We start from the raw sequence: 13,115 nt of genomic DNA on the forward strand, positions 1-13,115 counted from the left end.
CGCCTTGGTGCGTGCATCAGACAGACTCTTGGGCGTGCTCCGGACAGCGCACATGCCAAGTGGACTCTCGTGTACGCCGTAAACGGCTCGCACCTGCACAGGATTAAGGCGCAATCAGCGCGCCAATATAAAAACTGTGAAAACCCATTTACTTTGCGAAGTATTGAGTTACGTTGCTGATGCATTACCGAGCCTTATTTCCTTGTTTGGATTCTTGATCCCTGATTTCCTGTTTCTCGTCTTTGATTCTGCCGAGTCTATGATAGCCTGTTTGTGTCTCGCTCGATCTATTGCCCATTTCATGGTTTTACAATTTTGCCTGCCATTCTGGATTGTTTACCGTCTTCACTTGTATTAATAAACACACCTTCTGCACTTGCATCTGTCTCCCAACCATCTCTGACAGAATACTTCACACTCCCTGATAAAGAGAAGCACATTCACCTGTTCATACGTCATGTTCAGGAACAAACTCATGTTAATGGCGCTGAAACAGCCACCGTCAATTGTGCAGTTGGAGTCTTGTTCTCAGACTCGACTCAGATCAATAGTGGACTCGACTCAGACTCAACTCAAAATTTTTCTCATGACTTGGACTTGAACACTGGGGACTCGAGACTGGACTCGGACTCGAGGTTTAGTGACTCGACTACAGCACTGGCGATATGTACAGTTTTAGAAGTAAATAAATGAACACAACATGTGCCTTAAGGAATAGTAAAATATAGTAAGGTAGAGTAAAATGTACCTTCTGCATCTAAGGTGACTTTCTCAGACAGATTGCTGTATGGTCCCTGGCCAGCTTTATTCATACAAGCCACTCTGAACCTGTAGGTGGCGCCAGATGGAAGGTCTGTGACATTGTAATAGCAGTCAGCCACACCAGTGGCTACAATCAGCCAGTTACTTTCACCTAGGGAAAAATAATAAGATCATAAAAACATTACAAACCTTTTTTATGTGCTGATGGAAATCATAAAAAAAAAAAAAAAACGGGGCGGCACAGTGGTGTAGTGGTTAGCGCTGTCGCCTCACAGCAAGAAGGTCCGGGTTTGAGCCCCATGGCCGGCGAGGGCCTTTCTGTGCGGAGTTTGCATGTTCTCCCCGTGTCCGCGTGGGTTTCCTCCGGGTGCTCCGGTTTCCCCCACAGTCCAAAGACATGCAGGTTAGGTTAACTGGTGACTCTAAATTGAGCGTAGGTGTGAATGTGAGTGTGAATGGTTGTCTGTGTCTATGTGTCAGCCCTGTGATGACCTGGCGACTTGTCCAGGGTGTACCCCGCCTTTCACCCATAGTCAGCTGGGATAGGCTCCAGCTTGCCTGCGACCCTGTAGAACAGGATAAAGCGGCTAGAGATAATAAGATGAGATAATAAAACCATAAGAGGTATTTTGATTGTCTTGGAAAAGTTGAAACTAGTTTTACGCTTTTGAAAAAGTTCAGTTTATAGAGACAATCCCTAAGCCTTCAGGGGAAGAAAGGAATCCACTGCAATACCCAGCTTGTCCTAATGGTGGCAGTAAAGATCTACTTGAGGTTTCTCAGATCTGAAACGACTTTTACCTTACTCCAGGAAATATACTCTTTCTGAAATTTCATCTAATATATCAAGCATTTTAGATTATTTTGACAGGCTTATTAAGATACATGATGGCCACTGACCAATAACATTACACCAATTTAGAAATTAGTATCTAAAGGTTGAACATTTACTCCCCATTCAACTCCATGCTGTTGGTATCTAAGCATTTGATGAAACTGAATGCAACATTTCTTTAAGGTTGCTCACCTTCTGTTCTCCGCTCCAGGCAATAAGTACAAGGAGCCATGGTGTCTGATGGACGCCACACCACCAACGCTGTGTTATGATACTTTTGAGGAACTTCTGGTGTACCAGGTTGGTTTGGCAGACCTAAATAAATTAAATTCAAATGGATTGGAATTGGACATTAATTTATAGAATTGTAAATAGGTTAACAGTAACTAATACTGCAGTGATTCAGTGACTGTAGACCCAGGGTGGCGTTTTCTATTAAACAAAATTGTAAAGACTCTTTTATCTTAATATACATCTGAAGGATGTATTTTATTTCGCACTTTAAAAAAAAAATCTTTACACGTAATGAAATTATAAAATGAGGAAAAGTGAAATGTCATTGCCAGTCTTGGGCAGTTAAAGGTACTGACTGCAAAGTTATCTGAAATTTTCAAATTTTTAAAAATTTATCATGCATTTTCCTATGTCTTGCAAGAACAATATCGTGGACAAGATACGATCATTTTGATGTCCTGAGGGTTGCGTTTCTCCGTTTTGTGACCGAATATCCTACCTTTTGAGGTAAACAGTATGGCTGTATGCAGGGTGCGATTTGTCAAAAAACCAGAAGGGGGGATTTTTTTTTTTTAATCATGAAACGTCACAAAATTAAGGTAACAATAGGCTAACAGCTCAATAACATCCGATGATATCAAATGAATAACACTAAATGAAAACGAACACTAAACCAGAGATAGTAAATTCATCTTCCTATCTCTCTGACTAAATACACGAACACTAACACACAACAAAGTTCGCATTGCTTGTCGCGTTGCTGTGATGTTTCTCTCCCTCCGGATTAAATGGACAGTGACTCGAAAATCACTAAAATACATGAATACTAAATGAACAGTTTGCTCTGATGGCGCAGTTCATGTGGCCTTTTCTGCTTTCCCGTCGGTGCGCTATCCGCCGCGTTTCGCCCTTCTTTAATCCACATTTCTGCGAATTTCTCAGCAGGGAAGGAACGCACGTCTGGCCCATTGACAGCGAGGAAAAGAAGGCTGTCAGTGTGGATACATTCATTCTGTTGCGCTCATCAGTAAGGATGTGATTCATGGCGCTAAATCCACGTTCACACTCTGGATATTGTTATTATCTACAATGTATCTATTTGCTGGGGACGTTCGTGAACATCAAAGCTGCCACTTCGGGTCATTTTGAAAGTGAGTGCAATGTAGACCATAGAAAACTGTCACAACATGCCTGTCATGTCAACTTTTTTTTTTTTTTTGGTTTGTTTGTTTTATTGACGGGGTTGTCCCCGAGGATTTTTTTTTCAGCAGAGATAAAAACCAGAGGGGGTGATGATCCCCACCATCCCCCCCAGCAAATCGCACCCAGGCTGTATGGTAGGGTGACCAGATTTCCCTAGTCTGAAACCGGGACACTTTTGCGTGCGACCATGCTCGTGCATGCACACCTTTTTTTTACGTAAACGTGACACTCAGAGAGGTGCTCTTATCATTTTGTTGAAGCTCACATTTATCGACATCTCACATGAAATAAAACAAACAGGCATGTTGTCATCTAGTAGCATAGTGGTGTACAGATCAGTTAAATTATGGTCAGACAACAGATTTTGTAATGGCTGAGAATAGGCCAGGCTATGTCCATAGGCCAAATTTAAACTGATTTATTTCACCTGTTTGTGAGACACCAAGAAGAATGCAGATGCACATGTAGGCTATATCTCTAAAATTGTATGCACTGTAGCATGAACTTAAAAAGTAGATATGTGACCTCAACATAGCCTAGGTCAGAATCAACCTTACTAACCATTCCCCACAACTGAATGAATAAAGCAAGAAGATGTGTACAAAAGTGAACACTTTAATGGAAGGTGCAACAAGCTGTTCAACACAGCAATATAGCCAAACTGTCAGAATGGTATGTTAAACAGAAACAAAAAAGAGACAAGTGATTTGAGAATATACACTCAAACAAAACAGCAGTAAAGGAGGAGAGGGGCGACAGCCCGAGGAAAGCCCCCACAGGAGCGCACAGCATTTGCAACATAGGCTACCCAACTCAGTACAAGAACAAAGCACAGGAATAAAGCTAAGGCGACTGTCAATCCACCCACCCTAAACAAAATGCATTAGCCCAGGGGTGCCCACACTTTTCTGAATGGTGATCTACCTTTTAAGTGACTGACTCAGAATGATCTACTAACTACGCACATTACGTGTCTTTTTTAAATTTACAATACCAAAATTAACACAGTGTCATACGGGCTATTTCACTAAGGTTTCACATTTAAATCACAAGCTGAATTCATTTATGATTGAGTTTTATTTCCATACCAACCCTGGAAATAACAACAGTAACATCCACAATAGAGGCTACTAATCAGCATGTGATTTCATACACAGTGACATCACATTGCTCATACAATTTAGTAGCCTACATTTATGATAAAAAAAATCCACACATTGAAATGTAACTTTTTTTAACACTACGATTTTCTTTTAACATACATACATAGATAGAGGCATTTGGCCCACAGTACACACTCTCATACTAGAACTCACTGTTCAAACTGAAACTTTCAGACAATGAATTAACTTTATGTGTACATTGCATGTAGCCTTTTTTTTTTTGCATGTGGCAGGTTCACATTACATTGCCCATAAAATTCAGGCCTACATTTATGATCAAAGGCCACACATTGAAAATGAACTTTTTTAAAACTAGGACTTTTTTTTAACATACATAGAGTGGCAATTGGCCTACATTACACACCCTCTCACACTACAATTCACTGTTGAAACATTGAAACTTTCAGACAATTAACTTTATGCATGTAGTCTTTTTTTTGTGCATACACAGGGGCATGTTCACATCAGTGGTCAGTAGGCTACCTTATTCAGATGATGACTTGCATTGGATGGAGTCAACAAGGGATGCATAGTCCGGGATATAGCTACTGATAGCCAGTCTCAGACACGCCTCCAAATGATCGTCGGTCAGGGTGGAGCGGTATTTGGATTTTATAATTTTCATATGTGAAAAGGCTGACTCGCACAAGTAAGTAGACCCAAACATTGCAGTCAGAGATGTTGCACATTTTCTCATGTTGGGATACTTTTCTTCTGTGAGCAAACTCCAGAACTGTTCATTGGCCCTGGACTTCAAGTTAATGTCTGCTTGCAGTGTCAAGATCTCATCCTCAACTTCAGCAGAACTGAGCTGAAACATTGTTGAGATTTTGGAAGCGAGGACATCGACCTCAGCATCCTCCCGAAAAGGGAAGCACATGAACATGGCAACTGGCTCGAGTAGAGCGAAGTCTTGAAATCTCCTGTCAAAGTCTGACAGGACGGTGTCAATCTGTTCTGCATAACATGCACTGTCAAACTCCGTTGAGTCCTTTCCTTGATTATTCAGCTCAGATGCAAGGTTGCTAAAGTTTCCCAGATCATTGCGTTGGATCTTTGAAGAAAGCAGTTTAAGTTTTCCTTTGAAGGCATTCACTGTGCTTATCATATTGATCACGAGTTTCTCTTTGCCCTGTAATTCCACGTTTAGCTCATTGAGCATGTTTGACAGATCCGTTAAAAACACCAAATCAAGCAACCAACGATCATCATTAAGTTGCTTGTATTCTGCATGTTTTTTCTCCTGAAGGAACTGCTTTATCTCGGGAAGGAGATCACGAAATCGTTGCAGGAATTTCCCCCTACTCAACCACCTTACGTCTGTGTGAAGCAGTAGTCCTGTGTGGTCGCTGTCAGCCTCCTCAAGCTGCAAGCGGAAGAGTCGTCTTTGGAGAGATTTTGCACGGATAGAACAGGCCACTTTTGTTGCTACGTCCATGATCTCTTTCATGTTCAACATTTTCGCACACAACGCTTGTTGGTGTATGATACAATGGTAACTTAGAAAGTCAGGAAACGCTTCATCCTCTCGGCATTTGGCAACAAATCCATTACGCCTGCCTGTCATGGCTGGCGCCCCGTCCGTGGTGATAGACACCAACTTGCACACTGGAATCTTAGTCTTGTCGATAAAGTTTTTGAATATCTGAAAAATGTCCTCCCCCCGTGTGTGTGCGTTCATATGCAGAACTGCTAAAAGTTCCTCTTTTGCAGTCATATCATGAACCATCCGAATAAAAATGCACAACTGGGCTTTGTCTGTGATGTCGGTAGATTCGTCCATCTGTAACGAGAAGCACTCGCAACAGTCAATGTCCTTAGCAAGCTGCTGTACTAAGTTGTCGCCCATCATTTCGCATCGCCTGGTCACTGTATTTCCTGTCAATTGAACAGCTTTGACTGCAGACATTATTTCCGTTTTGTTTTTAAAGTCTTTAAACAACGCATCTGATGCCTCGATGAAGGCTTCCTTCACCATAACTCCATCCTGGAAACACTTTTTGTGCCTAATGATCGTGCGACTCACCCGGAACGATGCCTCTGTGGCGGCCTTGGCTTTCGACGTTGGCCGAGTGAAAAGAGACTGCTGTCCAAGAAGCTGAGACTTCAACTCCCTCACCTTTCTCTTTCTCAATTCAGTGCTTGGAGGAAAGTCAGTATCAAAGGTTCGATGAACCATTCGAAAATGTCTCTCTACGTTCCCTTTCTTTGGAAGTGCAATGCTGGATTGACAGATCAGACAGACACACTTCGAGTGTGACATCGTGAACAAGAAGTCCTCTTCCCATTCTTGATGGAAATGGTAAGTCTTCGATTTTTTTATTTGTTTACCTCCCTCATTCATTTCCGAATCATTTTTTGTAGGCTACTACACCGCGAATCGAGCTACAGCGAAAACGAAAATGCAGTGGTAAAAGGAAAGCAAGCAACAACTGGCGCTTGTCTGTAGTAGGCTATGAGATATGTTATGGTTGTTATGGTAATGGTGTAACAAACATTGTAGCAGCCAGCAGACTGGCCTGTCTACACGTCAATCAGCGGGCACGTTATAATATCATTATGTGATAGGATGAATTGCTTTTCTGAAAACGCGCGGTTTTTTTTTTCCGTTTTTTTTTCTTGCGGAGTTCTGTGAGCTACTCTCATTGGCCCTGCGATCGACCAGTCGATCGCGATCGACGTATTGGGCACCCCTGCATTAGCCTACGTATATTTACAAGAAGAGTTTTAATGTGATCCTGTATATCGGCGTTACCACCGTGGGCTACGGAGAAGGAACACTTACAGTGTGTGCAGTAGGCTTCGTGCGCATTGTTCCGCACCTCTCGGCGGAAGGGGTAGGTGCCCTGTAAATCTTTGGAAAAGGTTCATTTTCTTTTCGGCATAATTGCTGCGGCATTACTGCTGCTAGCTGCGAGACAAAGAACATTCGCGCCAGTTAATGTTTATTTTATTGTTGCATGGCAAGACGTTCTGTTGTCTGGAATAATGTGGCTAAATAAACACCCACGCCACAAGGCCAGGGGGCAGTAACCAGGAAAGTTTGCGATTCCTGTCAATTCATCAAAATAGTAAATGCAGACATTTCTCCGCTAATGATTCCCACGCTGCTCAGTCGCAAACGTCGCGAGTGGTGAAAACCGGGACATATCCGTGTCCCGACAGACTTTTGTCGGGACTCGGGACACACAACCCCAAATCGGGACTGTCCCGGTAAAACCGGGATGTCTGGTCACCCTACTCTATGGAAACAGCCGAACGTGAGAAACTTGAACTAATTAGCAAAACTATGGAACACCAAGATGATGATGCGTGGAAAACATTGCGACTCTGCATCGACCTCGGAGAGTTCTGAGTCGCAGGGATGTAATCTGTGGGTGACATTTGCAAATAGATCCGTGAAACAAAATATGAATATATCTTTTCTCTGTTCTTGCTTTTGTTATCATTTCTTTCTCTGCAAGATCAAAACATGAGGTGTATAACTCCATACTCGCTACCGTGGAGTCAAGCCCGTGCATTCTAAGGCTAAGATAGCTAAGCGCTAGCTAGAATGATTTAGTTATCTGTCCAGAAAAATGATGTCATCTAACCTTGCTCTATCTTTCAGTTGCACTCACTAAGCAGGCTTTCCTTTTCTTTTCTGCTGGAGGGATGGCCAAGTCCACTATGTTTGCCCATGCCGACTGGTTTTGGTTAAAAGTAGGTCAAACGCCCCACGGTGGTCACGTGATATTGTTGTTCACTTTGCTTCGGCAATCTCCAGAATCGTAAAATGTGGGACGCTTTTTAATCTCAGCAAAACATTTACACATAGGATACATGGTGTGTGTGTGTAGTAGCAAAATATCTCGAAACTCCAACAGCAATAGAAATGGAACATTTTGCCCCGAATTCAACTTGACAGTCAGAACCTTGAAGAAGTATAAAATTTCAGGATGGAAATGTAAATGTTCCCAAATTTAGCAAAATGTATGAGGAAAAAAATAAGCTTTGATGTGACAATATCTCACAGTCCCAGTGGTCCCACTTAACCTTGCCCAGTTAATCCGTTTTAGGTCAGACTTGGCATAGAAAACCTGTGGCCTGTTGTCCTGTGAGCAAATTGCTTTGCACATTGATAAGAACCACATTATCCCTTTCATCCAAAGAGTGTTATGACAGTCATGGGGATTAGTAATGACAAAGAGTGGCACAGCTGCTGTGGCTGTTTTGAACCCCAATACCAACCCCAAGCTGTATCGGGAATTATTATACATTCAGGACACTTTTTCGATGGAATAAAAACATGTGTTCTATTCCCTTCTAGCAGGTTTCATTCATTTGGTTTGACAGCATGCAATATTGTTAGCATATCGCTTTATCCTACGTGTATTATGTCACTCTACCCAACGGAGAATGAGCGTTCAATATGGTTTATGATACTGCATGGTTGTCAAGACAACATGACGTCACACATCGGCGCTGATACGAATATCCAATGAGAAAGTTTTCTGCTCTGCACGCGTAGAAGCATTTCTTTGTTCGCCAGGAAAGAGAAAGACGCGTTGAACACCCGAGAGGCTACCAAAACTTCATTAGATATTCTTCATGCATATTTACAAGAGAAAAACATACCAACGGACAGTGAAAAACTGGAAGAGAGACACATTGGAGATGTAAAACTTCGGCGTTCGCGAGCGACTTTGACAATTTGTAAACAAACATGGCTGCCAGGTTTGCTTTGTTAAAAATGTCAGATTTTGAGAGAATTTTGAAAGAGAAAGACGCGTTGAATACCCAAAAGTGATGTGTATGTATAATAATAATAATAATAATGGCTGACTTTTTTCATGGTATATCAGATACATTCCATTCAGCTACTTGTCTTTGACTCATTCAGTATCATGCTAGCTGAATGGAATATATTTGATATACCACTCGACGCCAGCCAATATTATTTAAATATGTCACTCAGATCCACAATGCATTTCGTATGAAAAATGCGAGTTTTTTCCAACAGGAGAAGATAAACTTTCTGAACCGAAGTTAATCCTTAATTTTGTCACCATTTTAATAAATTACTGCCTTCTTGGTCAAGAATAATACTGATATAAACCTAACAATCTTCATATCTTCAAGCCAACGTGTGATGTTCTTTTTATTATATCGACACATTCACAAAAAAAAGTACCCAAATTTATCACAACAATTCATCGATTTCTTCACAACTGACATATGGAGATTTATGTCACGGTTTTGGTTCTCCATGTCCTGGATGGAGCTTGTATGAAAAATACAAGTGGCGTATTTCCAAGTAAAACACTTGTGTCCATATAAAACACACACACACACACACACACACACACACACACACACACACACACACACACACACACCACTTATGAAATGTAAACAGCTGTAATGCATCATCAAACTGTAACTCATTCTCATGCAGTATTTAATATTGCTTGAAGAACTTTGTTAGACACCAAACTGAGTTAACCTGTCTTTTTTTCCTTTTTTAAAAAATGTATTTATTTATTTATTTTCATTTTTGTGTCTCTGACTAATGCAACACCTTATCAAACTTGCATGAACGAAAATAATGACCAATGAGGGGGCTACATATGAGAAAATGTCTGCGGAAGCTCTTAAAACCAAACCATTTTGCAAAGTCGGGGAAATATTAACTTATCTGGCAAGTTGTAAACAATGCATCGGCCCACAATGGAATATTTAACTCTCCTGAGCCCCATCCAGCCTGAGCCCAGGACAGATTCCCTGGTTGTCCCATCACATACATAGCGTATGCATATATGTTTGTTTTTGCATATACTCACGGGCGAGAGAGAGTTTACAGGAGCTGCTGACAGAGGCTAATGCGTTTGTGGCCACACATTCATAAAGGCCTGCATCTTTCTTGGTGGTCTTCATAATCATCAGCAGCTGTCTCCCATCAGGGCAAGAGATCACATTCATTCTTGGGTCAATCTCCAGTGGCTTTTTATCTGAACAGACGCAAGAGAATCCACGACCACAGTAAAGCTGTGCAAAGATTTTCATTTCACTCCAAAATCAAATGAACTTCAATCATTCGGTCAATGATTACCTAAATTACCTCCACTGCTACGTTCTTTGATTTTTTTTTTTTTTGGCTAATGTAGTGAAATATGACTTCATGCTGATAATTAGCATTAGACAGTGTTCTCTAAATATCTCCAGTGCTTGTGACAATGTTATCCCAGAATCTATTTATAGGATCCATGATTTAATCTCGCAATACAGCGAAGCAACACCTGTTCAAGAGTCGGATTCAGCGTTACAATTGTGGCTAGTTTGGCAAACTGAAATGAATATAAACAAATGTAGTTACTACCGAATGTGATTCCCTGGAAGTCCATGGAATGGATTTGTAAAAAAAAGTTTTAATGGAAGGGAAAACATGATTTTGAACAAGCAAATGCTTTTCTTATAAACACTCCGAGAGCAGTAAAGCTGTTGAAACGAACAGGTAATTTAGCACAGTGGAAATTATAACTGTCATTTCTTTTTTTTTCTTCTCCCCCCCCATCTCAATGCACATGAAATTCCAAGATTTTCTTTTAAACAATCCACATCAACATACAGGTCATTCTAGAATTCGGGGTACATTTCACGTCTCCGAGATAAACCTTTTGTTACTTTCCACAAAAGAAATATCTTTACTGAATCAATTTTGAACAATAATGCAAATTAGGACAAACTTTCACCAATAGCGATGCTTGATCTACATTTTAGACTCAATTTATCCATAAAACATTAACTAAATGACTCCTGCCCCTCCCCCCACATTACTGACCATCTTTGACTCCTGATTCATCCATTCAACTTGAATAAACGTGAAGTGATTCAATCAAACAATCTGTTTTTTTGGGGCTCATTCTATTAACTGTTATAAAATCAGTTGCACAGAAACTCTATTTTCTGTATTATGTGAAATTTCAGTCATTAAAAAAAAATTGTCTGTCCCAATGTTCTTGTCAACTCTGTTAACTTGGTTATAAAACCACATAAAATCCACAAAGACTTTTAATAATACGCACAACACCCGTACCAAGTGATGTCACTTCCTCTGGCGGGAAACTTCAGAAAAGCAGCGAGGTACAGTATGTTATGTTTCTTCTCTCATTAATTTGAACAAAATGTTGAAGATTTTACACCAACATATTTGTCAAATCTGTTATCGTGGTATTGGAGTGAATCTCAGTCTCGCTCATCTTTTAAAAACAACAATATGATTAAAATCCATACAATTCTGTTTTTATACATGCCGTGTGGTAGCTAGTTTGAGGTTAGCATGTGGAGTTAAGACACAAAATGGTGGGAAACGTCAACTCTGTCGTCATCAATTCTGTTTATGGATTGCCCCAGTTTGACGATAACAGAGATGACGATGTCTAACAGAGACAACACTCGGAATATACCCGCAATTACGGAATGGGCCGTACATTAAATCATATAAAAATGTACTTTCAATTTGTTAATACTTTATAAATTTTGACTAAAAAAAAAATCAGATGACACTTCAAATCATACTCTGTTAGTTCTATATCAATTTGTCAGGAGGCATTTTAAAATTCGTCATCAAAATTCGTCATTCGTAATCATCAAGTGCTAATTTACTGCATTTGTTTAGCTTCGTACCTTTCATCCAAGTGATACATGGGTGAGGACTGCCAGCAGGCAAGCAGCTGAGAGTGACTGGATCTCCCTCAAGCAGAACATGGTCCCTCAGTTTGATATGGAAGACTGGAGGGAAGTCTATGAGATAAGTTGTAAACAGTGCATAAAATCATGATTATTCCCTTGATAATTCCAAAACAATTTTCACATACATAATTCATCAGAATGAGTGTAGAGTTAGAACAAAATATCCCCTGTTTACAAAAAAAAGGAATAAAAATTTTGACTGACAAATCTGGACAAGGCATGAAAGATGAAGTTCCTGGTTCCTTTGCACTGTTCGAGATAAAAATTTAATTTTGCACAATAATATGGCTGTTTCACAATCATCGTTGCTTTTTGAATAACACCAACTAACTCCTGCAACTATATATATATATATATATATATATATATATATATATATATATATATATGTTTCTTCAACCTTATTTTACAGGGACATGACCTACAGCAGTAATGTCTCTTATAAAAATGTTTCTAAGAGTCAAATGTAGGCTCATTTGTGGTCCTTTCATTGAATTCTACTTTAATTATGACATGTAGATTTTACTGGCCAAATTCAGAATTGGGACGGCATGATGGTGTAGTGGTTAGCGCTGTCGCCTCACAGCAAGAAGGTCCGGGTTCGAGGCCCGTGGCCGGCGAGAGCCTTTCTGTGTGGAGTTTGCATGTTCTCCCCGTGTCCGCGTGGGTTTCCTCCGGGTGCTCCGGTTTCCCCCACAGTCCAAAGACGTGCAGGTTAGGTTAACTGGTGACTCTAAATTGACCGTAGGTGTGAATGTGAGTGTGAATGGTTGTCTGTGTCTATGGGTGTTTTCACACTTGGTCCCTTTCAGCCATCTAACCGAACTCAGATCGATGACTCAGCATTTTTTGCGCATATGTGAACACTCCAACCGTACCCAGACCCCTTTAAAGCGAACCGAACTGAGACCACCTCAGGAGGTGGTCTCAGTACGGTTCGCCTAATCTGCACATTGTGAACAAAAAGCGCACCGGGTTCACTTCGCCTTTTTCACTGTAGTTTAACTTTCTTCATTTGCCGTCGTTGGTCACGTGACTGTAGCAGGGAAACTCAACTTCCTTTTGGAACTTACCACAGCCGCTGGAATAAATTTATTTTCCTTAATCCGCACTGTTTTGATCAAAGAATACAGCAGGGCAAGCATGGCAGCAGACATTTTGATTCAAGAGAAAATTACCCAGAATTC

The 13,115-nt window shown here is 40.7% G+C and overlaps 1 protein-coding gene across 3 annotated transcripts in view; it reads right to left on the reverse strand.

The window, feature by feature from the left end:
- Nucleotides 1–13,115, reverse strand: part of spegb (striated muscle enriched protein kinase b) — a 243,516-nt gene that overhangs the window by 7,153 nt on the left and 223,248 nt on the right. For all 3 annotated transcript variants that reach the window (XM_060930357.1, XM_060930359.1, XM_060930358.1), the window contains 4 exons: nucleotides 11,863–11,979; nucleotides 10,020–10,187; nucleotides 1,790–1,912; nucleotides 749–913 (listed from right to left, as the gene is read on the reverse strand). In XM_060930357.1, the coding sequence (XP_060786340.1) occupies nucleotides 749–913; nucleotides 1,790–1,912; nucleotides 10,020–10,187; nucleotides 11,863–11,979 (573 nt within the window). The remainder of the gene's footprint in view (nucleotides 1–748; nucleotides 914–1,789; nucleotides 1,913–10,019; nucleotides 10,188–11,862; nucleotides 11,980–13,115) is intronic.

The sequence above is a fragment of the Neoarius graeffei genome, chromosome 9 (assembly GCF_027579695.1).
Source record: "Neoarius graeffei isolate fNeoGra1 chromosome 9, fNeoGra1.pri, whole genome shotgun sequence".
NCBI classification, from domain to species: Eukaryota; Metazoa; Chordata; class Actinopteri; order Siluriformes; family Ariidae; genus Neoarius; species Neoarius graeffei.